Here is a 25,586-nt window from a genome sequence, read left to right as displayed (position 1 = left end):
TAACCCTAACCCTAACCCTAACCCTAACCCTAACCTCTAACCCTAACCCTAACCTCTAACCCTAACTTCTAACCCTAACCCTAACCAAACCCTAACCCTAACCCTAACCCCTTACCCTAACCTTAAACCTAACCCTAACCTCTAACTCTAACCCTAACTTCTAACTCTAGCCCCAACCTTAACCCTAACCTCTAACCCTAACCCCAACCCTAACCGTATCCTCTAATCCTAACCTCTAACCCTAACCTAACATCTAGGGTTAGGGTTAGGGGTAGGGCTAGGGTTAGAGGTTAGGGTTAGTGGTTAGGGTTAGGGTTAGGGTTAGGGTTAGGGTTAGGGTTAGGGTTAGGGTTAGGGTTAGAATTTAGGGTTAGAGTTAGGGTTAGAGTCAGGGTTAGGGTTAGGTGTAGGGTTAGGGTTAGGGGTTAGGGCTAAGGTTAGGGTTAGGGTTTTGTTAGGGTTAGGGTTAGCGGTTAGAGTTAGGGTTAGGGTTAGAGGTAGGGCTAGGGTTAGAGGTTAGGTTTAGTGGTTAGGGTTAGGTTTAGGGTTAGGGTTGGAGGTTAGGGTTAGGGTTAGGTTTAGGTTAGGGTTAGGGTTAGGTTAGGGTTAGGTTAGGGTTAGAAGTTAGGGTTAGAGGTTAGGGTTGGGTTTAGGGTTAGAAGTTAGGGTTAGGGTTAGGTTAGGGTTAGAAGTTAGGGTTAGAGATTGGGGTTCGGGTTGGGGTTACGGTTAGAAGGTTAGAGTCAGGGTTAGCGGTTAGAGTTAGGGTTAGGGTTTGAGGTTAGGGTTAGGGTTAGGGTTAAAGGTTAGGGTTAGGGTTAGGGTTAGAGGTTAGGGTTAGAGGTTAGGGTTAGGGTGAGGACTAATCAGCAAAAGTAGGCAGGTCAACCAAAGTATGTATATCAACAAAAGTTGGCAGGTCATTAAAAGTAGGCAAATCAACAAAAGTAGGCAGATCATCAAAAGTAGGCATATCATCCAAAGTAGGCTATTTTGCCACGCGCGTAATAATCCCGGGGGGCACTACTGAGAATTCTTTATAGGGTGTCCGCCCGGTTCTCAAAATCGGTTCTCTTATATACACTCTTACGATTTGTCAACGGAAGCGTCACTGAAAAACTGACTTCGCACCCTTTCAAACTTTTTTGCCTTTATTCGAACTCGATCAGTCTTTAATGAAAGTTGGCAAATTAATCGATGTTTGTATTCGTGCAGTGACGACAACGGAGTGAGTTGTAGTTTTGCAAACTAAACCTAACTGCGGTTATCCCGTATTTTTTTTTAAAGAAACAGCTTATGATTTGGGGTCAAAATTTTAAATTTCTTCTAAGTCAGTTCGTAGTCAAATTAGACCTGGAAATGACGTTTGGCAACGTTGTAGAGTGTTTGCAAGGTCATCTACTTTCAGCTTTTGACGGCGGCCATCTTTTGTTTTTTTCAGGAGGTTACAGTGGAACCTCGATATAACAGTCCTCGGTATAACGAACGATTTTTTTACCCCAGAAATAGTAAAATGTATGAAGAAGAACCTCGATACAACGAAACCTCGTTATAGCGAACAAGTTTTGCCAGTCCGTTGGCCCTTCGTTATATCGAGGTTCTTTTTAATATGTTTTGCTATTACGGGGGTAAGAAAAAAAAACAGAGGTTCCACTGTATTATGATTTTGGGTCACTTCGTTCCCCGGTGTCAATAGCCTGCGTGACAGTAGTCCAGTTCTGGTCCGTTCCTCTCTGTCACGTAACACTGGCGTTGCGTGACTTATGGACTTTCGAAAAAGTCCTTCGTCCGATTTTGATGACTCGCAGGGGCGACTTGCGGCAAGTTTACGTGTCAGTTACTTTTCGGATCGGATGGAGACAAGCGACGACCGGAAATACGTCTATATCCGCAGGCTAGAGAAAGGGGGGCCAGAACTGGACTAGCGTGACAGGCGTTCGAAAGGGAAGTGGGAAAGGACCTCGGGCGCGCGAGCGTGCAAGGGGGAAGAGTGGAGTGCCTTCCCTTCACCTAGCGCGCGTGAACAACTCTTCCCCTTTTCATTTTGAATGCCTGCCATGCAGGCTTTGGGGTCAAGTACAGATCTAGCCGTTATCTAGTGTTGCTCTCGGTAGCCCCAAACTCGCCCTCACGCTTGTAAATAGCCGATAGATTTATCCTGGAAAGTTGACATTCCCAATCTTTTCTTTGGTTTACAATATTAATTCCAGCAATTATTGCATTTTACCATTCGAATGCGAAAAAACATTTCGGAAAAGAAAAGAAAACCAATTACAAATTTCTTAACTTTACTACACAAGTATCTCAACAATTGTATTTACAAGTTAACACTGACCTAGTTTCTTAACCAGAAGAATCGATATCATTTTTATTTGACAGTCTCTCAAGGTAACTTAAAAAGGCTGGTCAAAAAGAAAAATTAAATTTCATTTGATCAACGAAAGGAGCCACAACTGATTTGTGATTTACAACTGTGCTTTTAACCCTTCGAGATAACAGAAAAACCTTTCAAGGGGTTAATTAAACATTGAATTCTAAATCCATAGTAAGGAAGTTAATAACTTTCGTCGTCATCATCATCAAAGTATCCAACTTTCTTTGGCGTGTAAGCATCTTTGAACTGGTCATCAAATAACTCCAAATCCCGCTGATCACGTAACACCCCCTGTAGAAAAAAACCAACAAGCACTCGGTAAATGACAATCACTTCTTGATGTTTGTTCCTCGAACAGTGTAACCGCTATATAAACGGAGGGGGTAAGGGGTAGCGGGCGGGATACGCACGTCCGACTGAGCACAGAAAGACAACTAAAACAAAATAGGACACTTGCTTATTTGATTCAAAGACCATGCATCAACAATGAACCCATATTGAACATGATCGTCCGGGGGTGTGTATTCAGGAAAAAGACTGTTGCTGACAGTAACTGACGTTTTGATATTTACTCGGAGATATTAGTATTTTAGTGCTATCTTCAATTCGAGTATAAAATAAAGATTGTTGATTGATTGATCAGAGTCAAAGTGAGTTGTGGGCGGTCAATTGATGGTACTTAACCCTGGTTGTTGACCTAATTGGTCAGTTAACTCAGGATGTCATTTATGGTTTGTTAGTTAAAATATTGGCTGTGAAGACTCTAAACATGAGCGATGATGTGCATCGTTGGGGTATATAAGTATTTCTAAAGCATGCGGAAAAATACGAGAGAAGTGCAAGGAGGTAGTATTTCTCTTAAATTTACGCAAATGTTATTATAATGTGGGCAGCTCGCTACCGCGGACACACCCACCTTAGGTAAAAAGCCCAGTAGATTGGCAGCGTGCTCCTTAAGCAGTCTCTGTCTTTCTTGTTCAATAATCTGTCGCCTGTATTCCTCCATTCTTTCTTGTTCACGGCGAGCCTCAAGTTCTGCTTCCTAAAAAGAATATTGAAACATGATAACCCCATTGTTCTTACGTTTACCACAAAAAAACTTCATGGAGGAAGGAAAGAGAATTTTCCTTCCGATATTGCAAATTAAAAAGGAGTGATCGGCCCACGAACAGTTCTTTTTTTTTTCTCAGCTGGTCTTTTCTTAGGTCTTCGGCCTTGGAGGATAACACCCCCTTTAATCTGCAGAATTCTTCATATCATACTCAGCCTCATCCAATAACTGACTACTAAAAAGATGTGATGGCGCCCACGAACAGCTCTTCCTTTTTCTTAGTCCGTCGAGTGTAAGTTTAAAAAAGGGTCTACCAAAGAAGATTTTCGTTACGCTACGGGGCTGCATGTAGTCTAACGGTTGACGGATCAGTGCTGCCTTACCCTCTCTCTCTGGAACTGAATCCTTCTGTCTTCAATCAGTTTTTCCACGGCCCTCTTATGCTCTAGCTGTTTCATTCGCCTCTTCTGTGCGTTCATCTGTTCGATGCGGTCGTCTTCGGCAAACTTTTCAAGCATCTAAAAGAAGAAGCATCAATGGTTAAACTAAACCGCTTGAAACGGGATCCAGGAGCAAAGTGTCTTAACCTTTTACGCCCCAACAGTGACCAACATCAATTTTCTCCTAACAATAACAAATATATAGGCCATTTCCCAGTTCCCCAGGGCCCCTGTATCAAAACGAGGTTAAGTGCTCAGCCTTTCATATGGAAATGATTTTTCATTCTCATGCAAATAAAACTCATTTTCACAACAAAGGTTGTGCGCTTGGCCTCATCTTGAAAGTGAGGGTCTTTGGAACTCGGAAGTGGCCTATTAATTGACCACCAAGGGGAAAGTGCTTTGATCTGTTAACAAATTCCCCCCAACTCATTCATTAAATATAAGGAAAAGTACGAAAGTCAGTCTGGACTATTTTTATGTGAATATTGGAGCTTGGAGAGTTAAACAAGGATTACATGGCAGTAACTGCCCTTACTTTTCTTCTAAACTCCTCCTCTTCTTCTAACTCTGCTTGCCGCTTCTGCTCCTTAAACTGGAGCTGCTGTCGGCGAGTTTCCTGTAAGTCCAACCGTTGACGAATTTTGTTCTCAATTGCCATCTGAAAAAAACAAAGGCAAAGTGTGTTTTAAAATAGATAACAAGCAAGCTCCTGGTTATGCTGAAGAATTCTAAAGAGGACAGCCTAAGTATAATGAGTATCAAATTTTTCCTTGTAACATTAAAGAGTTTACGAGAATAAAGGACATGATCACAGACGATGCGGAAACTGTCTTGACGTTTTAACGTCTTTTCTCTACCACTCAAGGAGTTAACGATACGGAAGATGGAGGAAGAATTTTTATGCTAATGCTGTCGGTAAGAAAGAGCTGATCGACTAGCCCCGCTTCCTTTGTACGTCGAGCGGCAAGATAAGAACTGTACCCTGCAGAAAATTCTCCAAACTGAACGCATAAGCACAACATGAAAAAATGAATAAACTGCATAAGCACGGGGAATCATCGGAACGAAATCGTGCCCTAGCGAACGAGTATTTGATTTGAACCATTTTAACCGCGGCAGAATTAGCTCAGTCGGTAGAGCGCTTGACTGCAGAGCGGAATCGCGGGTTCGATTTTCGGTGCAGGAACAATACTCTGAGTCTAAAAAATAACTGAGAAATGAAGGTACTCCCTTTGTACTGCAGAGCGGCTGGACCTTCGCGTGCCTCGGATGACCACGTAAAAGGGCGGCCCCGTCTCAAGTTGGAGACATAAGAATAGTGTCCCGGCCCAATTAGTACTTTCGTGCTAAATACGTTGACACTCAAATAAAGTGGATTTCATATTATTTATTTATTTTTACCTTTTCCTTTTGTCTTTCCAGTTCTTCTTGTTCTTCAAGATAAAGTTCAGTTCGTATTCTAAGAATAAAAAAAGACCAGTTTCAGAAACTATTCTCCGACCCAATGATGTGAAAAATGAAATCTCATAACCAGGGGCGTAGCCGGGATTTTTTTCAAAAAGTACGAACAAGTTTCCAAATCCCTCTTCCCCCATCCCACCACCTTCCCCTGCACAACAACGTTTTCACGCTTTACAGCGTTTTAATTTATTTGCTTATTTTAGATAGTTCGCTTGTTATTGTATATTGTTATTTTTTTTTACCCCCGACTTTTTCAGGTACGCACATGCTTACCGTGCGTACAGGTAGCTACGCCACTGATAACTGCTTGCAACAACAATGTCTCATATCAAAAACTTGTGCATGTTATATTGATCTGTGAACTGCACGATCATTACCTTTCCATCTCCTCTCTTGCTTCAGCCTCTTCTTGGATTTGTTTGGACAGCTAGAATCAAACACAGTGACTAATGTGAAACATTGAATATCTCTTTTAAATGCCACGAATGTGGAGCAAAGGTAGTCTGAGATGGAAGGGGTGACAGGCCGCACAATCTCTACCGGCGTGATACCATATGTAAACCTTTTATAATTTAGCTCTAACGAGTAAATCCTTCAAGAATTTTTTTATAAGAAAATGGGTGGTTCCGTAAATTTTTGGCAAAGAAGAGGTTGATTTTGTATAAGGCGCCATTTTTTTTAGGAAAGCTCTGTTTTTCACTGATGGTTAACATTGTGTTACAAAAGACAAGATCTCTTTTTTTGCTAACCCAGAAAAGTGCAGCTAAATGCACAAAGGTTCAACACCAAAACTAACGGCCACGCCTGTCACAAATCCACTTTCTTTGTCTCGTATATGTATTATTCAGGGCAAGTATATCTTTTTCCCACAAAACTGTTCGATAATGTCTACCCTCTTTCTATGCCAGTACTTTGGTACTGGAGAGTTGTTTCTTCGCAAATGTTGTCTAAAGGATATACTTTTGAATCGCAACTTCCAAAAGCCCCACGCATTTTGCGAGTTGGCAATTGCGAGTGTTAATTTCCCTTCAAGAGTTCATTACACGTACAGGAGATAACGAGAATTTACCTTGTGTTGCACGGCTGCCATGCCCTCTTCCAGTAATCTCTTCTTCTCCATTCTGTCCTCTTCCCGCTGTTGCTGTACTTTTGCAAACTCCAGAATTCGTTCATTCTCTTCCTCCATCAGTTTACGTTCATGCTCCTTCCACTGAAAGGTGAAATATAGACAACAACGGAATGAACCACTGAATACAAGACTGTCATCACGGTGCTCTACCAAGCAGTAAAAGATAATGATTATACAGTACTACTTTCATCATTATCATAATTATAATGATAATAAAATAAATTTTGTATAATGATATTGTTAATAGTTCGCTTCCAAATGTTTTCTTTATGTCGTTATTGCTTTTTCATAATTCTAATCACATTAAATACAAAATTTCGCTGAGACATATGGAGTTGCAGGACACATTACAATCAGGCTTGCCATTTAATGCCACTGTTATGACAAGAATTACACCATTAATCAATAATTATTATTAATAATGAAATTTTTGTCATTACAGCAGCATTATTATTAACAGTTTTGGATAACCAGTTACATGTAAGTCCTAGAGCTATTAAGCAATGTGGTCGTAGTTAACAATGGTAGTCTTTATACTAGAACCTAAATAAGCTAAGAAATATTTCAAGACAAGTAAAATTTTAAATTCTTCAAGCAAAAGAAAGCTTCACACCCACCCTCCTTTTTTTACCTCAGGTTTACTTCAGCCTATTTTCCTTCCCAACATAATTAAGATTGATTGACATGCTTCGCTCTTCTCAAAGCTTGGAAACCGCAAGTTCGCTAAGTCGGTTTTAAAGATGGTTTTCAAGTCACTTGAAACTTTCTTGAATCGTTTCAACTTTTTGACTTTAATGAGATGTAAAGTAAAGTTACTTGAGATGTTGCTTAGGCCTTCATCTTTGGTTAAGTAAAACTTAGCAGTTCTTAAGTCTTACTTAACAGCCTAGTGTAAAGACAACCAATAACTTTCTAGTAAATCGTTTGGTAATGAACTGTAGCATAACTAAAAAATTGCTAGCTCTGATCTGATCTTCACTTTGTTTGGCATAAATTTTTGCCTTCAAGCCATAAAAACTTTATTGAATTTCGGATGAGACATCTTTTAAAATTTTGCTTGCTAACAGAGGAGATAAGAGTTATAAACATACTACAGTCTGCACAACATCATGTCTGGGAATATTGGTAACTGACATTTTGGCTGGACTGACCATACGACAATCACACTCTTACTTATTGCAGTCTGTTCAAATTTGGTTCATCGCCAAGATAAGCTAAACAACATATACAACTAAAAAGCGTATTACACAATTAATAGTGCCAATAGTGACCAACAACAACTTTCTCCTAACAATATCCATACATTGTGAAGAGATGAAGTTATGAGAATTAATTAAATGATCACCAAAGATAAAATGCCATGATCTTTTATCAAATTCCCTCCTTTAATTCTTACAGGAAATGTATAGAGATCAGTTTGGAGAATTTGTATGCGGATATTGGGGCTTAAATTAAACTGAGTACCCACCTCATCTCGCTTAGTCTTGAATTCCTCTATGTACCTCTGAGTAGCCTTTTGCTTCTCAAGTCTGTTTTCAAGCTCTCTGAAGAATACAAACAGGCAGCAAATTTCTAAGCACAATTATCCATAAAACCAAGTCCTAATATGAAGTAAATCTTTAATAATGCTGATGGCAGGAGAAAATAAAAAAGCAATTGTTTTAATAATAAATATGCAAGTGAAAACATTTTGGTGGATTTTCTTTGCTGTCATCACACAACTAGCCTTGTCAACTTTGATCAGAATGGCAATGGGATCACGGCCTCAATATCTAAGATCACTTTTTTTTATAACAGTGATCATTTTGACTTCAACTTTAATAGTCGAAAATACTCATAAAGAGTCCCAAAAAGGAAAAGGCACAAGTGGGGCTCCTAGGTCCCATGTGAAGTGGTCTTTCTACCCACTCCCACAATACTTAACAGACAGGTGGGGTGATAACTGCTAGAGATTTTTCCATCCCTAGGGCTTCTTTTACACATCACATATCAAGTCAGATCACAGAAGTCCTGTGAGATGAAGACTACAGTTTTTCATCCATATGAAAGAAGACTAGAATTTCTAACCATTTGCAGGTGTGAAACAAAACAGCACAGTTATTTCAAAACCCAGACAGGTATTGAACCCAGAGCTACCAAAGACTGGCGCTCAGCCCTGGATGAGCTACATTATACATGTAACCAGTCAGGAATTTACATGAGCACATACCTTTGATCTTCTTCATATATCTTGCGAACAATTTCATCAATCATGAGCTTTTCCTTCAGGAACTCCTCGTAAGCCTCCTGTTTTCTGCGCTCTTTCTCCAACAGTTGATTTTCAAGCTGCTCCTGATATCTGACACTCTCTTCCCACCGTTTGACCTCCTTCTCTCTCTCAACCTCAAGAGCTCGCTTGTATTCCTCTTCCATTTTGGCATTAATCTTGTCATCTACCCTCTACACACACAAAAAAAACAATATACCTGTATTTAGAGGCGGGGTGCTATTCTGCATGAGTACATCAGTGACTAATTTAAAATCAAGGGCTAAAGTGCAACCCTTCTGACATTAAAGGGTCTTTCATTAGGGACAGGCACCTTGGAAGATTATTATGAATGCAGATATCTACTTTCAGTACTTCCTGTGGTGTTGCACAAAGTAGTGTCTCTTCATGAACTGAGCTTCACTTTTACGCTTGCCTGATTAGTAAATTAATTTCTGACCTGTCTGTCTACTGCCATTGCCATCTTTTCTGCCAGTTGTGCTGCCCTTTCTTGATTCATGTAACCAGCTTTAAGTTTTGCCTCTAGCTCCCTCAATTCAACACTGTAAGGAAAAACAATTAAAGAAACTTTATAGACTGAGGTGACGATATACCCCAAAATACAAATAAAAAGTTTACATCATCAAAACAACATTTAACATGCTGAAAGACCTATTCCAACGTTCAACATGACATGAACTGTTTAACACAAGTAGCAACGTTTGTTAATCAACCAATCATGAACCAGCATCATTAACTGGGCTGCCTCAAGGCACGGTCAAGTTCATGGGTAGTTTCCTCCATCTAAAAATGAACACTATCAATAAATTGTTATTAACCCAGTAACTCAGAGGGCGTTGAGTGATCCATAAAGCATGTTTGTCCATCTTTGCAGGGTCTGTTTAAAGATTGATTTCTTCCTGTCTAATGCAACACAAGCCTTTTCAGAGGTCTAAATTTTGGATTAGGATATAAAGAAGACTTGTCCAATGAAAACAGGAACTTTAAGAATTTCACACACAAGTTCATCTCATGGCCTCATTGGTGAGACGGCAAATAAGCGGCAAAGCTTCACCTGGAGCTTCAAATACCAACTTGAGAGAAATAGAGTACTAAGGCAAGTTACTTACTAGTACAAGGTTTGGTGACTTACAGTCCTAGAGCTTAAAGTTGTTCTCAATGTGGCCTAGAGTTTTTGCTTTTGTTTGTATCTTTAAATTTGTGCATGATCGAGTGTTATACTTCTCCTAATTTCTGTGTCTCCACCAATTCAACAAGCACAACTGACGTTAGCACTGGCGAGTTTCGATAAACTTTGAAAGTTCACAGCTCGCTCAACATGCACACCTTTTTGTGTACACAACTGATATTTTACTGAAAGCGTTCTGAATACGAAGACTGTAAATATGAGGAGGTAAAGTATATGTAGGGTTTTTTAAAACTATTTAAAACTATATAAAGGTCATTTATCGCTTGAACAAAAAACAACATTTGAGTTTGTGTCATCAGCACTTTGTCCCAGACTCAAATGATGGTTTAAAAAATCTGTTATTGACCATTTTGATTTATTTACATTTTTTGAAGTATGTACCGATGGAAAAAAAACCTGTGAGTAATCTTTAAACTTTTCTAGGTTGAAGAAAGATAACAAATTAAAAGGAAAGAATCTTGGAACGTATGAATATTTTTATCTTGTGGCACAATGCGTTTTTGTGTCAACCATAAATTTTAGATTATTGTCTATTGATCATCTCTTTCAGTCTCGGTTGAATAAGGCCCGTGTATCTCGATGGGTTTTATAGTGGGTTGTTTTCTCCTAAAATCTGTTTGCTGTCTGTTCTGGTTAACTTATCGTTTTCTTGCAGTACAATAATTCTGTATAGTCTAGGTTGTCGTGAACAGGTTTCTGACAAATAAAGTGGATCACTCTCAATATGGCTGTCTACAGATTTGCTTTAATAAATTTAAGGTCACAGATTTCCTAGGTTCTCTCGCATTTCAATCTCTCACTCAACCTAAGTGATAATATTACATAATTACGAAAGTCTTCCACAAGGGTACAATGTTCAAATGAGTTTATGTTTCACTCTCACATAAGATTCTACACTGTATGTTATACAATGGTCAGCAACAAGGTTTCATGGTAGCCTGTGTACAGCTGCCCCCTCCCCTCAGAAAAAAATCACCTCTTAGCAGCCCAGTTAAAGTTCCCTTCCAGCAATTCTAGTTGCCTTATGAAAAAAAAGGCATAAATTGACCAAATATTTTATGACTTTTCTGACCTGTTTTCTCTTATCTGCTGCTTGAGCTTTTCTTCTCTGCATCTTTCAAGTTTCACAAATTCAAGTTCCTATTAAAGAATCAATGATAGGTAAAAAGGGAATCAGAATCTTGCTAAACCTCCATTTTTGATTTACAGCTGTACATGTTGTGGTTCAAATATTTTATCCTGGGTTCCAATTTTATTATTATTATTATTTTATTTTACTTATTTTTTCATTTAAATCTATTATCATCCACTACCATACCTAAAGACAAAGGAAAACATACAGTGGAAGCTCTCATGAGCGGACAGGCTCAGGACGTGAAAAAGGAGTCTGTAACTGGAGCTGGCCGCTTATGAGAATATTGCTCATATGCAGTCACAAGAAGTGTTTGGGTCAAAGGGCTGCTTATGGGAGGTAGCCCAGCTACAAATAAACATGAGGCTTGTAAGCAACTTTTTGTTAGTGTTTAGCTATGCTGTTGTTGTGATGACAATGTAATTTATAGGCACAGGCATAAAATTCAGGTGGTCTTTTTTTAACTGTCACCAGGTGAGTATGTGAAAAAAAAACTCAAATTAATATAAATTAATAAATTGTGACGAACAGCGAGTTCAAAATATAACTTTCAGATTGATTTCGGTTGTGCGCTTACTGTAGTTTAAAAGCAAAGCCAAAATTGAACTTGTAAACCCTGACAGTGTCTGTGGCCACTCATGGGAATGTGTCCACCCAGTTACGGGAATGTGAAAATACAGAGTTTGTATAGGAGTTGAAACAGGGTGGCTGTAAGAAGAGCTGTTAATTAAAAGAGCTTTCACTTTAATTTAAAACAAATCGAACCACAACATACATGCATACAACATGCACTTCCTCTTTCAAATAATATTACCCGGTATATGCTTATTACCTAAATGATAACATAGCAATGCAAACCTTAACTAGCCAAATTATGATTTTAGTTACTTTAGCTTCTCTGTGAAAAGATTATTTGCTTTGAATAAAGGCTGATAAAAACTACAATTTGCTATTTTCATATACACCATAATGCATCTTGTTTACTCCCCAAAGTTTTGCATAGCCATTGTCTTCGATTTCTCTTGGGATAACTGTAATGCCCAGGAGAAATTGGAAATGATAGATGCAAAATTTTGTCAGGTAACCAAGGTGCATTATGGTCTATGTGAAAATGGTGAATAATTTCAAAACATAAACTTCACATCAATGAAAAATTGAAAATCACAAGATAAAATAAAACCTTGGCAAGTCTTTCCTCTTGCTCCTGTTGCCTCTGTTGGAGTTCTTTTTGTTCTTTTTGCTGTGAATAAAAAGTAGAATTTCACATTAATATGGTCTACAAATTTCCTAAGTGTGACTCCAAAACAAATGTCACCACGTTTAAACAGTTTTTATAGCATAAAGCTCAAGAGGTTAAGGTTCTGTGAAACTGTGGACAATATTATGCTGTGTCCTTTACAGGTTGCAGCCAAACTGGTTTTCCACAAAGAAAATACATGTTCAATAGGGCTGTCAAAAAGTTTTTAAGCAGCAGGCTGATAATGAATAGTAGGCGACTTTGGGACCCACACCAAAGGCACAAGTTCTTGAGGGCCTCGGCATCTGGGGATATTTTGAAATTTAGAGTCTCGGAAATGGAGTTTCAAGGGGTTTTCAAGGGATATTTTCCACCGCAGACACCATGTTGTTTCGTCAGAATACACGCAAGACTGGGAACGATGCCATCAAAATATCCCAGATGCTCCACTACATCACACAGCTTGAACGTTTCACAGATCTAAACCTGTTTAAATATGCATTCAATGTCATTCAAAACTGGGAAACGGATGCTTTACAATTTTGTTCGAAGGTGCTTATTTTATGTTAGCAGTTATGGTAGAGCTGGCTAAGGATGGCTATCAATGTATGTATCAAATGGTGTATTAAAAGCTACAGGGGTGCACCCTTCCCAATTCCCAAGAGCAGACATGTGCAGTACTCAAAATGAGGCAGGATAAATGCCTTGTATGTCCCCATAGTTTCAAATGAGATAGAGTGACCTGATCTTCTCAGTGCCACTGTCATTCCATACACCTTTCCCAACTGAAAAGAAATATGTTCCTTGAAAGCTAGCACTTTGTCCTGAGTTTAACTCCCAAAATCTTCTGGTGTACAGAAACAGGTATAGAAGTATCATTGATCGGGGAGGCGAAGTCACATTTGGAAGGACCAACGACCAGAGCTTACGTCTTGTCTGGGTTTGTTGTATGATAGTTTAGATTGAACCAGTCCGATCAACAGCTCAGGGCGTCAGTAGAGACGAATTCGAACAATGCCTCAAGCTGCTTATTGGACTGGTTCAAAAAGGAGCAAGGTATGGTTATTTGTATATTTATCTGTTTATACACTCAAATGGGGCTAAAACCCAGATTGGATTGGTTGTATTGGATTGGATTGGTGGGTAATTAAAGTGAATTGCCAGTCCAATCCCATTCGCGCAATCCAATCCAGGTTTTTGTACACAACCCTTGACTGGAGTGGTGTGGTACCGTCTTAATTCGAAACAAGATGGATTGACAGTACAGAAAGTGCATACCGTATACCCATCAATATGAGTACAAAACAAGTAGCAACGGTATGTTCAAATGTCATTTTACTTGTGATTATTCCCCTTTAAGCGTTTACCACTGCACTTAGCTTTTTATACTTTCCTCTTAATTAAGAAAATGGTCCATTAAAGGAGAATTATTTAGAAGTTTGTTGATGTAAGTTGATGTACAGCATATATATCGCACTTACACACTAAATGGACCACATGCATTATCTCATATTTTAGCTAATGCATTCATTTCTAGAATAATATCATAGGAACCTCACTTTTCTAATTGCTTCATCCATTTCTCGTTCGGTTTCTTCCTGACGACGTCTTCTTAGAAATCTTTTATTCTCTATCCTTTCTTCACTGGCCATGTTAGCTTCCAATGTTCGTTCCTGGTTGATTCGCTTTATTTGATCCTCTCGGGCGATCTCTTTTCTCCTGTTCTCAGCGAGAAGTTTCTGCTGCTGGGCATGGCCAAGGTTCATTCGACGCACAGAGGCCTGAAAGTGCATTGCAAAATCATCAAGTTCACATGTATCGTGAAAGAAGTAAGTCCTAATATCTGTAACGCCTTAACCTCCATGGTCGAAAAGAAGACAACTCGATCGATACTGATAAATTTAACGGATACTTGACCTAACTCACCATAATTGAAAATTTAAAAAGCTATAATACACTAAACACCGTGCAAATATTCCTACAAAGGTTTCTAAAACCACCGAAATCCACTTAAATACGGAAAATACAGGAGAGACTTTTGCACAGATCGTTCGCTCCGAGATTTTGTTTGTTGCTGTAACAACCATTTTAAGAGAGCCTCGCTTACATGCTCAATACCCCGCACTCGACCCAGTTCCTCAGCAGTTTTCGGTTCTGAAGTGACTGGACACCTGTTTACCCGCACTTTTGCGCGAAAACAATAGTTTTTCCACTTAAATAAAATTGTTGTCATGACGACTAAAGCGTCTCAGTGGGATTCTTTTCACGTCGAACTTGCAATGGAATGTCACGCGGGAAAGAAAATTCTTACGTCATGCAGAGTTACCTGTTGGTTGCTTCATGCAGCTGCGGGAGAATAGCAGAGGCCATTTTAATATTGTAGAAGGTTGTAATGCTTTCCATGTTGTTACACTGCACGTTACAAGCACCTCTGCACCTAAGGCACTAACACTGTCACTCAACTGAGCGAAACTCGCGCACAGCACTAGTGAGGTGCAATGGACTCCAAATCGACTTCTGATGACGAGGTTTGGAACAGTTATGCCACGCGATTTGGAGCGTATAGAGGTAGTAGGTAGTGAATCCCCACACCCTAGCGACCGTAACATTGAAATTCTTTCCTTCCTAGGTTCGAACTCTGTTCGTTAGCGGATTGCCCATAGACGTAAAACCACGTGAAATCTACCTTCTTTTCCGCGGCTTCAAGGTACGATGCGCTTTCTTCGGTTCAGCTGTTGTGCCGCTGATATTTTCAACATCGGTTATAGCACGGCTGAAAATGCCGAGAAAGAAAGCATTAAATTTGAATGGGATTCTACTGGTCCCTGCCTTAGTTTGATTTTCTTAAACAAATCAGCTAAAACGAAATAACATTAAGTAAACTTATGTTACCGTTAAGTACAGTGTATGCGTCAGTCAATGTTTTGAAATCGCCTTGTTCGAGGTCGCAGGGTTCAATCTACGATTTGAAAGAAAGCCGAATGAATATTGAATAGCCTTCGTTACCCTTCGAAAAGCATTTATCAGATAACAAGAGTACACAAGTTTTGTACGAGCCATTAAGCTTTGAAATTTCCTCATTAGTGCACTAAGAGATAACTTTGACAAACTTCGTTTATTCGCGAAGTCAGTTACCCCAGATTTTGCCAAATATTTGCAAAGCGTCTCGAGCGGCCATTATAAAAGCGAAGAGATTTACAGTGTTAACCCAACTCATCTTATATGCAAACACAAAACAAAGAAGCGGCTTACGAGTTCTTCGTTAGTATTTACAGGAATGTACATGATCTGAAATTTCATGGCCGGTTGTGAAAAAGTAACGGAGTCAGTTTAAATTCAAGAATTTACATTTAGTAGCAAGTGAAAACCGTTCGGAATTCTACATAGTTTATTGAATCGAAGCGTAATTATCACTTCGCTAGCTTATGATTCCTAGAGCAATTAAGGACAAGGCAAGCTAATTAGGTGTCCAGAAAGAATAGGCCGAAACTTATCTAAACAGTGTGTGGCTGGAATATTTGCATCAGATATTATTATTGACTATGGCCAACTTTAGATACATCTGCTTCAAATTCGCCTTTTTTCGCATCTTAACTGACTTTATTACCATTTTAGCGAACTATAAATTCATGTGTTTTAGTGCAAAATTTGTTTACACCTCACATAGGATCTGACATTGCTTTCAAGTTGTCAAAATATACTCTTAAACGTAAGACAATTCTTAGATAAGCCATTAGAAATACCATATACTAGTATTTGTAAACATTTGAAAAGAATTAATTCGTTCTTCGAATGTTTTCAAAAATAACCTGCAGCAAATTCACCACACGCTGAAAAGCGCACAATGTGCATGTCATAACTTATTTCAAAGAAAAAACACCATTTTTATAATCTTATGCTTGAAATCGTCTTAAAAACTAAGCCGTTTTTGTTTAACGGTAGATCTTTATTTTTCAGCGATCGACGAGATATCAAAATAAGTCTGAGAGCCAAAAGAGAATAATACAGTATTCGTTATCATTAAGGCGGACTTCCTGATTATCATAATTTGCTTCGTTTATAGCAATTTATTCTTCTTTTTTCAAACTCATGTAATTATTTCAACTGTAGTCCTCGACAAAAAATGCATTTATTATTTAGAGAGCAAAAATTAGTGTCTTAGCAGAGCATTCTGTCTTGTATTGCTGTCAAGTCTTGCAATCAATTGATTCTTTTTCGATGCTGTCCTCTTTGCATAAGAATGGTGAACAATTTGATACCAAAGGCAATATACAGCACTTTCAAGCTACGGTCTAATATAAAAACCACACACATCCCGCAAAACGATATCCGCGTTCGTAAATAAACTTCCCAGCATTTCAAGAGTGCTACAGAATAAGTATCTAAACTTTGACGTCTTTCAACAGACGCAATCGTTCATTTTTCTTGAGTATCGATATTCTTAACTTAAGTGATTCATCGACATTGCCAAAAACCAACCTGAAAGCTTTCAAGCGTTAATTATACTTTTTTTTAACACTTTTCACCCAAAGCTTAGAGTAGTTTTATTTTTTAGTGTGTGTGGTTAGAAAAGCTAACCCCGCTTGCTGTATCTGTCTCATCGTTTTAGGGTTACGAGGGATCCTTGTTGAAGCTCACGGATAAACAAGTAAGAAGAATACAATTACAGGGCATAAAAAGTAGTTACTCAGTTGAGTTAGTATTCATCCGTCTGTATCGTGTTCAAGGTACATTTTGAATTGACATAGAACATCCAACGAACCTGTGTTGCTGAAACCCCGCAAACCTTTAACCGCCGCTCGGTTTTTGTGGGATTATCTAAGACAACTAATCCATATCCCTGGCACGATATCTTTGGATGCAAGTTTCAATGATTTATACTGCCTTTACAAACAACAGACATAATTGCTCCGTGGATTCTTTTGTGCTGTTAAGTTGAAAATTAGTTTTCCTTATTTGGACCTTGTCCTCATAGAACAAATTATAGTTCAGTGCTTGGACGCCTTTATATCTTTTTTTATTCAAGCCTACGATAAATGAAACGGTTTTTTACACTCTCATATCATCCTCATGTCAGGCATAAACCACGGAATTATTGACATGACCAGCAGTTTTGCTGATGATATATTCTCAAAAGTCGACGCTAATTGTCAGTCAGTTTCTTAGCGGGAAGTAATTAACTATATTAATCGACCCAATGACTTCACGCAGCATGATTTTAGTGTTTTTCATGAGAATCTCTTAAGAGAAACATTCTCACTAAGCCAGGATGAAAACACAGTAAATAATTGTCCTTTAAAAAATAATAAATTATTCTCATGGTGAAGTTAGCTGAATCGATTTTATTCCGAACAGCCTGCTAAGGTCATGGAGAAACTTATCGCGCAAGTTGGCAGTAATATATTACGAAAAATAACATTGTTAGGGATATTAAAAAAACTTTTACATAAAACTAAATTTTTCTTTTTCGTGCTAAATTAATACAGATATTAACGGGAAGACTGACTTAAAAGATTCATAGATAACGGTGATCTGTGTTTTTACTGCCATGCATGGAAAAACTTTTCTTTATAGCCATCTAAGTTACACAACAGAGCACAGAGGAAGCGAATTGTCCCTTACACAGCACGCACAGCACCTGTACTGAACTCGGCTACTAATGAAACTGTCCTTCCTTTTGTCTCTTTACCGCAGGGAAAAACGCAATCGGTGAGTATTACCTGCATTCCAAGGGCCCATTTATATGGAGAAAAGTTATCCCGGGTAAATTGCCCACCTGAGCCACCCTCTGCGAGCCAACTTTCCTACATTTCCTTACGAAACTTAGGAAACCGTTTACGTGAGAAACAACGGAAAAAGTTGGCTCGGCTAGAAAGGTAACCCGCCTAGCCGAGTCACCCTTTTTCGATGATAGGGTCACTCCCCTATAGCCAGACCAACTTTTCTCAATATAAACACTTAACTTGGTCAAGAGGACAGAATCAGAGCATGCGCGAGTGCTGCTTTCAGGTCTTGGCTTATAAACTCACAGATACGGCAAACGGGTCAACGTTTTTCTCATAGTATACATTCGTTAAAGTTGACCGTCGGCTGGGATGATGACCTTCATTCCCTGTACAACACTTCATATAAATGGGACCTAAGTAATTCTTTAAATAACTTAGGACCTTATCAGTCAATGTGAATAAATTGCGGTCTTTTATCATCGTAAGTGTTTTTTTTTTCTTGAATGCAACGGGAAAGTTCGAGATAGGACATAAGATTCACTTACACTCTTGGTGAATTTTTACCTTCAAGGGTCATCGAGTCATTGGGCCATTCCAGATCGTATGAAATAAATACATATGAACATATCATCATCATCATTTTCGTTATCATGTCACATTACCTTTATAACCATAACGCAATCACCCTCACGTCGCCAAAGACACCGTGCAGCATCGATCATATGACAAACCACAAAAGTACCAGAACACGTTCTTTTATCAGTTTAGAGGGAAATTACTCTAAGATTAAGATCAAAATGAGCGCATTTGTTTAACTGTTTTTAATTAACAGCTAAATCAACAATTCCATTTTCAGCCCGTAGCGTTTGTTACGTTTGAGAATAGAGAACAAGCTGAAGAGGCAAAAGCTTCATTGCAGGTAAAAAGTTTGTATGATGATTTCATTTAGCCGCTATCAAGTTAGTGCCAGAGGTAGTGGCTCTTCCGCTCGTCGATGAGGACAGGGTCTTGTTACATTTTCACAAAGTAAGATCAACAGTATTATAAAAAATGACCGCGCGCGCATCGCATGAAAGTCGGTTCTCATCACCTCTATGCAATAAGGTAATGATAACTATTTACAATGCCGGACAAGTATGAGCCAACAACAACAACAACAACAGTTTATTCAATTGTCAAATGAGTTAGGTCTATGTTACCCACAATTAGCGGAGCTATTCTAGGTGGGCAACAATACAATAATAATTAGTTGAAATAGGGACTACCAAGAAATAAATTCCGCCAGCATTCAGTTCCGATACCACGAAACTCTGGCGGGGCTTAGCGCTCTAACTGCTTGGTTACGTTACCTACTAATGTTAGGCTGACTTAGCAACAGAATGGGAACGTCGGTTGACGACGGGAAAGCGCGCGGAAAGGACCAAACGCGACTTCCGGTGCCCAATTTGCCGATCTGCCGTTGGTCAAGCCAGTTGTTTGATTTGGGCGTGTCGTCGTCAGCTGGTGTTCCCGTCCTGATGCTAAATCAGCCTATTATTTACAGCATAACGGTAGCGTGAGAGAACAGGCGAAATTTCCCTACGCCTCCACTGCATGGTTTCCCCGCGAAACGGCGTCTGAGGAACAAGCGCAGAAATTCCATACTGATGATGCCTCACCACCCAGATGTGGGTAGTGCTTCTGATTGCTTGAGGGAAATATCCCTCACGACACGACAAATCAGAAGCACTACCCAGATCTGGGTAGCGACACGTCACCAGTGTGGAATTTCTGCAGTCGTTTCTCAGACGTTACATGTTTCGCGGATAAACCAGTGCAGTGCTGTGGTCGCGAAATATCGGCTGTTTTCTCACTGGCTAGCATAAAGGTTTTATTACTGTAGTTTTTGCTTTTTCCTTATATGACACATGTATGCATTTTCCAGGGTGTAAGATTCGATCCAGATGCCTCTCTTACATTGCGATTGGAGTTCGCTCGTTCGAATACCAAAGTATCCAAACCGGTGAACAAACAAGCCGTGTTGGCCCCACACTTCTTTCCCAGGGAGCCTCAGTTCAGTAAGTCCATTCAGAATTCTTTCATTCATTCATTATATTTCATGAAATGAAATAAAGTCCTTTCATTCATTCATTCATTCGTTCGTTCGTTCGTTCGTTCATTTACCAATACATTATTCCTGTGATTCTTTCGTGTGTTTTAGTACCAGCCGATTTTGCAGCAGCTGGATTTTTTCCAACACCTCCAGAACCAAGCTTGGCGTACCCTGCGTAAGTGAAGCTAAAATAGTGATAATTTACATAAACCGTACAACTGAAAAAAAAATTACATGTTTCTTGAAACCTTATTTAAGTATTCTACGAGAGTCTCAATGGGGTTAACCGTCAGCCTTAAAAAGGCTTAAAATTTAACTGTCAAAGGTCAAAAATGCAGAGTAATATTAACCGTCAAAGCGTTTCAAGGTATTGCAAATCTTACTGTTTCAACTGATCTTCTCGTACTTTTGGGTCCTGAAGAATCTCTGAACTGGAAAAACCGCGCGCCAAGTTTTCAAAAGCACTCTCTTTGAACATTTCAATACCTTACAACTTTCTTATATCTTAAAATATTTCGAAAATTTAATGTGAAAGGCCAAGGAAACCTCCAAAACGCAACTGTCCATATTTATTTATACAGAAGCTGTTAATATTTCCTTTTTTTCTCTTGGATTAAACTTTCACCAATAATAACCGTCAAGCGTCAAAATTGGAAAAAAATAACCGTTAACCGTCCAAGCTACCCATTGAGACCCTCCTTTAAATGCCTCTTCCAAAATCGGAACCGAAATTTGGGTAACCAACATTACTGAGAACATCATTGGAGCAACTTGCCTCGTCTCCATGAAGTACGTACTACCACAAGTTAGCATTGGAGTAATACAGTTAAAGTTTAAAAAGTTAAGAATATCAATAACTGCGAAATAATGTTTCTTTAGTCCATGACAAAGAGAAGCTCGTAAAAAAAACGAGTTTTCCAACGCGGGGGTCGGGCCCGTGACCCTCTGTTTACTAGTCCAGATTCTGCTCTACCACTGAGCTACAGGATCCAGTTGCTTAAAAGGTAACTTGTGACGTGACTGAAACAAAGAGTCTGACCAGGATTAACGTCAGACGTTAGCATTTGAAAGACCTATAAATAACAACGAGCTCAACCAGGTCGGGGTTGGGGTGGGGTGCTCAGTCTCGCGGGCTCATAAAACCTGGTCTGGGTCGTTCTTATTGAAGGATTTTCTTTGCATTTACGCCCAATGAGGGGATTGATGCAACTGGTACTGGGAGACTCGCCGGAGCCAAAGTATACTTTTAGGTCTAGCTATGTGTTTGGTATTTCGTTCTAACTGACTCTCTTTGTCTTTTGATTAACAGCCCAATATTTAATGACATCATGGTAGCAGCGGCGACGGCGCATAATCCTTTTAATCACCATCCGACCATCATTCAACAGCTGCAGGTAAGTTACCAACATCACATAGGCAGACCTTCAAACTCTCACGGTCTGGGAGACAGCACTAATCCTAGGTACATTATGATAGGGAAAACTAAGTCTGTGAGAGAGATCTCGCGGCCATCTCTGTGTGGGCTCAACTTAGGGACGACGGCTTCCAACGTGGCGGCCCAATATGAGTCTATCCTGTCTTCTTTTTTTTTCACTTTGTTCGTTCTTGATTTTTCCATAGGGTTTTCCCCAGCATCATCCTATAATTCCATTACCATCCCCAACAGCCCCTCTTGGAGATATGACAGGATATCTTCCTTGTACTACACTCTTCGTGGCCAACTTAGAAAAAGGATGCACTGAACAACAACTCCGAGAAATATTTGCAAGGTAAATCACAGGGAAAAGATTATATGAGGTTTACCACGACTGTAAAGTTTAGGGAGGAGACATGCCCATAATTTGATTTTTTTGACATATGACTTCAAGAAAATTCTTTATGTATTGGTCATTTCCAGAATGGCCCACCGCTTGCGAAATTTTGTCAGCATTTCAATACGGCCAAATGCCCCACTGCAGGTCAAAATGTTCAAAACCACGAGCCGCAATCGAGTGGTTTTATTTCCTGAAACGTTTGGAACATTTTGACGTCCGTTCTATGGTCGATAAGAGTACAGACCATGGAAATCAATTCATCAATTTTTTACAATAGCATTGACAGTTTCTGAAGTTCAATAACATTGAATTTCCTCGGAAAATCGCACACGCGAGAAAGCCTGAGAAAACACGGCACCATCAGTTCATTTCCATTTTCTGTACTCCACCAATCAGCGCGCCAGAATCATTCAGTTACTGTAAAAAAGTTCTTTCAGAGCCATCTTGGTTTATACTAAGGTTTTTTAACAGAGAAGGCAGGATACACAGTATGTTCATGAACTCCGTTGAGCCATTCGAAATTTGTTGCCATGCACTTATTTATTTTTTAACTACCTTTTCAGAACACATGGATTTCGACGCCTAAAAATTCACGATAAAGGATCTGGAAGCCCTGTCTGTTTTGTTGAATATCAGGTACATTCTTTACTTGCTTTCTTCCTACTGCACCGGTCTCAACCGGTATCTCAACTTAACTAAACACTCGTGTGTGCATTGTACAGTGTAGCAACTATTTGAAATTGATAGAGATCTTCTGATGCTTAGGCTCACACAATCAACGCGAAAGCCTTTGAGTTTTTGGTGGTGGAAATCAATAATCAACGGTGGCACCCACCTAAAAACAACAATTAAGCACGAGTAAAGGTTTCTGAAGCCATTTTAAGCATTTTGGGAGATTTCTGGGAAAAATTTAAATGTTCCCCACGGCCCACTTCCAGCAAGTCTGATGGAAGAGTTCCTAGTCAGCAAGGTGCACCTACAACCTGCAACCTGACTTACTGGGAAGTTTCCTAGCAGACGTATGTCCAGACATTACTGCCTAGTTTGGGTGTGGTCATAGAGCAACATTAAGCCCTTCGGTGAGGGAGGGGGGGGAAGAGGTTTCTGGCAAATAGCACATACTACCTTCAAATCCCCTCAGACACCCTGAATTGTCTATTTCCCAGCAACAATTTCCTTCCAAGGACATATTAATTTTCCCATATCTCCTGGCCAGCAAAAATTTGCCTGAGGAACAGATATTTTGAACAGCAGATCCATTGGGTACCCGTGAGTCAACGAAGGGGTTTTGTTCATATCGGTTTTTCGCACAGTCTTGTTACCCTTGGGTCCCTTTTGTCTTTTCACGGTTATAAAACGCCGGAGTTCTGTTGCTCATTAAAATGTAAAGTGCATTCAACTTCTTGGGTTTGTTGACAAAATACTAAGGGAAACAATGTCTCTGTTGAAGGATATTCAATCGGCAGTCTTCGCGAAACATATTCTTACTGGGTAAGTAGCTCCGATGTGCTTTACATGTGCATGTAATGTTTTTCTCCTCTACAGAATGTAAGTTCTTTTCTGTGAACGCCATGTTCAGCCATTGTGTTTCAATCAGCTAGAGAAAACAGCCGACATTTTAAGTCGCTACCACTGATTACCTGGCGAAATGACGTTAGAGGAAGGAGCTCAGAAATTCCATACTGATGATGCTTCCCCCGGCCAAGTACTGGGCAGTGTTTTTGACCGGCTGAAGCAAATTTTCAACGAATCAAAAGCACTTCCCCGATCTGGGTAGTGACGCGTCATCGGTATGGAATTTCTGCGCTCATTTCTCAGACGTCATTTCGCGGGAAAACCAGCGGTGGCGTCTACAAATGTCAGCTGTTTCTTCACGCCGTAGTGCTCGATGAGATCTTGCCAGTTAGACATCTCTCTTGAAATAGTCTTATTGTTATTTTACACTTTGTCAAATAAGATTTTACATCAGGCTCTCTTTAGTTTCACTTTAGTATGCAAATTTAGAATACAGAGTTTGTTTTCGAACAATGTAGACTACGAGTAGTCCCCCATTTTTCCTCAGGGATAGTAGAGCGAGCGAAACGCGAGCGCGCGTGAAAATCACCCCACGCGAGAAAAGGCGACAGGTGGCGCGGAGAGAGAACTCTCCCCGCCGCGTGTCGCCTTTTCTCGCGTGGGTTGATTTTCACGCGCGCTCGCCTTTTGCTCGCTCTACTATCCCTGAGGAAAAATGGGGGACTACTCGTAGTTTACGAACAACGCTGGTCAGTCCAACTCTCATACTTTTTTCACGCTATACAGGACAGCTTTTGTTGCCGACATACGGGATAATCGGATAGGGCCTCTGTTCACACATGAGAACGCTGATTTGGGCGCGATTTCTGCAACGGGGCGAAGCTGCTGCGCGTCGGTCTCTAAAGTGGAGAGTCACAATCGGATAAGCTTTCATACTATACTAGATAGATTTCGTGTCGGCAAGACAGGCTGTCCGTAGAGTGTAAACAGAGCCGAAGTATTTCATAAATTCTAATGACTTTCCATCTATTCCCTTTTTCTTAGCACAATTATGCCACCAGGAGAGAAGGCTGGTGGAATAAGAATCGAATTTGCCAAATCTAAAATGGGTGAATCGTGAATGCTGAGTCACGGACACGCCATATTTTATTGAGGTATAATATATTCACCGATATATTTGAATATTCTGAGAATAATATCTGGTTTCTACGTTAATTTATTAAGTATAATCCCCCTAGCTACATTTAAGATTTCTGCAAGGCAACCGTTGTAACGTCAGTAGCCAGGAACCATTAATTTCCATACTACATGGTCAGCAAGACGCTAGCTTTTCGTTTTTTTGTTTGTTTGTTGTTGTTTTTTGACTTGTTCAAAAACCAAATAGATACGTCAACCGTTTAAACAAAGTGACTCTTCAAGTAAAATTTGCTTTATTTTTCATCTAGTTTGCCAAGAAAAACTTGGTAAGGTAAATTACCGTTACTAAAAGGTGAAATCAGACTTTATTTGAATTCATATATTTTTATTTTTTATATTGTAGGGGTTGGTTTCGGCAAGAGTGTATTGATGAAACAGTGAAACGCTGAGAAGTAATATATTTTCCAGTCACAAGCTGTTCAAAATTCAGAAGCTTTCAAGAACTCTGGTTTAAAAGAAAATATTTTGTACGAATGAAAAAAAGTCCAGTTTTCTTGCGTAAAGTGGACTAGAATTTTGGCCTTTTAAAAGTATAACTTTGAAAAGCGAAACTCAATCTTTTTACTTCGAAAAGCCATAGGATAAAAATGGTTTTTATAAAAATTCCAAAAATTGAAAATTTGATATAAGAAGCTAGTCTTTTTTCTTCTTGTCTTGTCCTCTCAAAAAAGTTCTTATGTTTTTCTTTTATTTTTCTTGAGCGGCTATTTTCTTACCGTGGTTAAGAAATATCAGAAATAAAAATCGATCTCGGAAGGTACAGTTTTTAAATTATTTGAAGATGTGTGATTTTTTTCATCTATTTACAGGTTTCTGTGTAAGTTGTAAATATTGTTATTAATATTTTACATTAAAGTATTCAAAGAAACCATTGTTTTTGCATTGTTTATTTGTTCGCCCACGATCTTCCCTGCATGGCCGAATTAACCCGCTTTACGAGCCCCAATTACTACACTTTTA

The 25,586-nt window shown here is 39.4% G+C and overlaps 2 protein-coding genes across 3 annotated transcripts; one reads left to right on the top strand and one right to left on the bottom strand.

Moving 5' to 3' along the window:
* Positions 1-2,271: 2,271 nt before the first annotated feature.
* Positions 2,272-14,350, bottom strand: LOC140935753 (meiosis-specific nuclear structural protein 1-like). The gene is made up of 14 exons (XM_073385318.1): positions 14,209-14,350; positions 13,842-14,063; positions 12,226-12,285; positions 10,986-11,053; positions 9,164-9,266; positions 8,668-8,897; positions 7,927-8,002; positions 6,399-6,539; positions 5,707-5,756; positions 5,270-5,327; positions 4,404-4,526; positions 3,809-3,943; positions 3,291-3,416; positions 2,272-2,665 (listed from the first exon to the last, which is right to left on the bottom strand). The coding sequence occupies exons 1-14, from the start codon at positions 14,209-14,211 to the stop codon at positions 2,555-2,557; spliced, it is 1,506 nt and encodes a 501-aa protein (XP_073241419.1). The 5' UTR covers positions 14,212-14,350; the 3' UTR covers positions 2,272-2,554.
* Positions 14,351-14,575: 225 nt separating this feature from the next.
* Positions 14,576-25,499, top strand: LOC140933659 (protein couch potato-like). 2 transcript variants are annotated; one of them, XM_073383263.1, is made up of 13 exons: positions 14,576-14,810; positions 14,912-14,989; positions 16,892-16,930; positions 17,977-17,991; positions 18,865-18,927; positions 19,933-20,065; positions 20,209-20,275; positions 21,410-21,494; positions 21,721-21,869; positions 22,478-22,550; positions 23,365-23,405; positions 24,474-24,583; positions 24,970-25,499. In XM_073383263.1, the coding sequence occupies exons 1-12, from the start codon at positions 14,781-14,783 to the stop codon at positions 24,547-24,549; spliced, it is 849 nt and encodes a 282-aa protein (XP_073239364.1). In that variant the 5' UTR covers positions 14,576-14,780; the 3' UTR covers positions 24,550-24,583; positions 24,970-25,499. The 2 variants fall into 2 exon arrangements, with proteins under 2 accessions (XP_073239364.1, XP_073239363.1); XM_073383262.1 differs by having other exon boundaries at positions 17,857-17,991.
* The last annotated feature ends 87 nt before the right edge of the window (positions 25,500-25,586 follow it).

Source organism: Porites lutea, chromosome 4 (genome assembly GCF_958299795.1).
Source record: "Porites lutea chromosome 4, jaPorLute2.1, whole genome shotgun sequence".
Taxonomy (NCBI): Eukaryota; Metazoa; Cnidaria; class Anthozoa; order Scleractinia; family Poritidae; genus Porites; species Porites lutea.
This window is presented reverse-complemented; position numbering and strand designations above follow the sequence as displayed.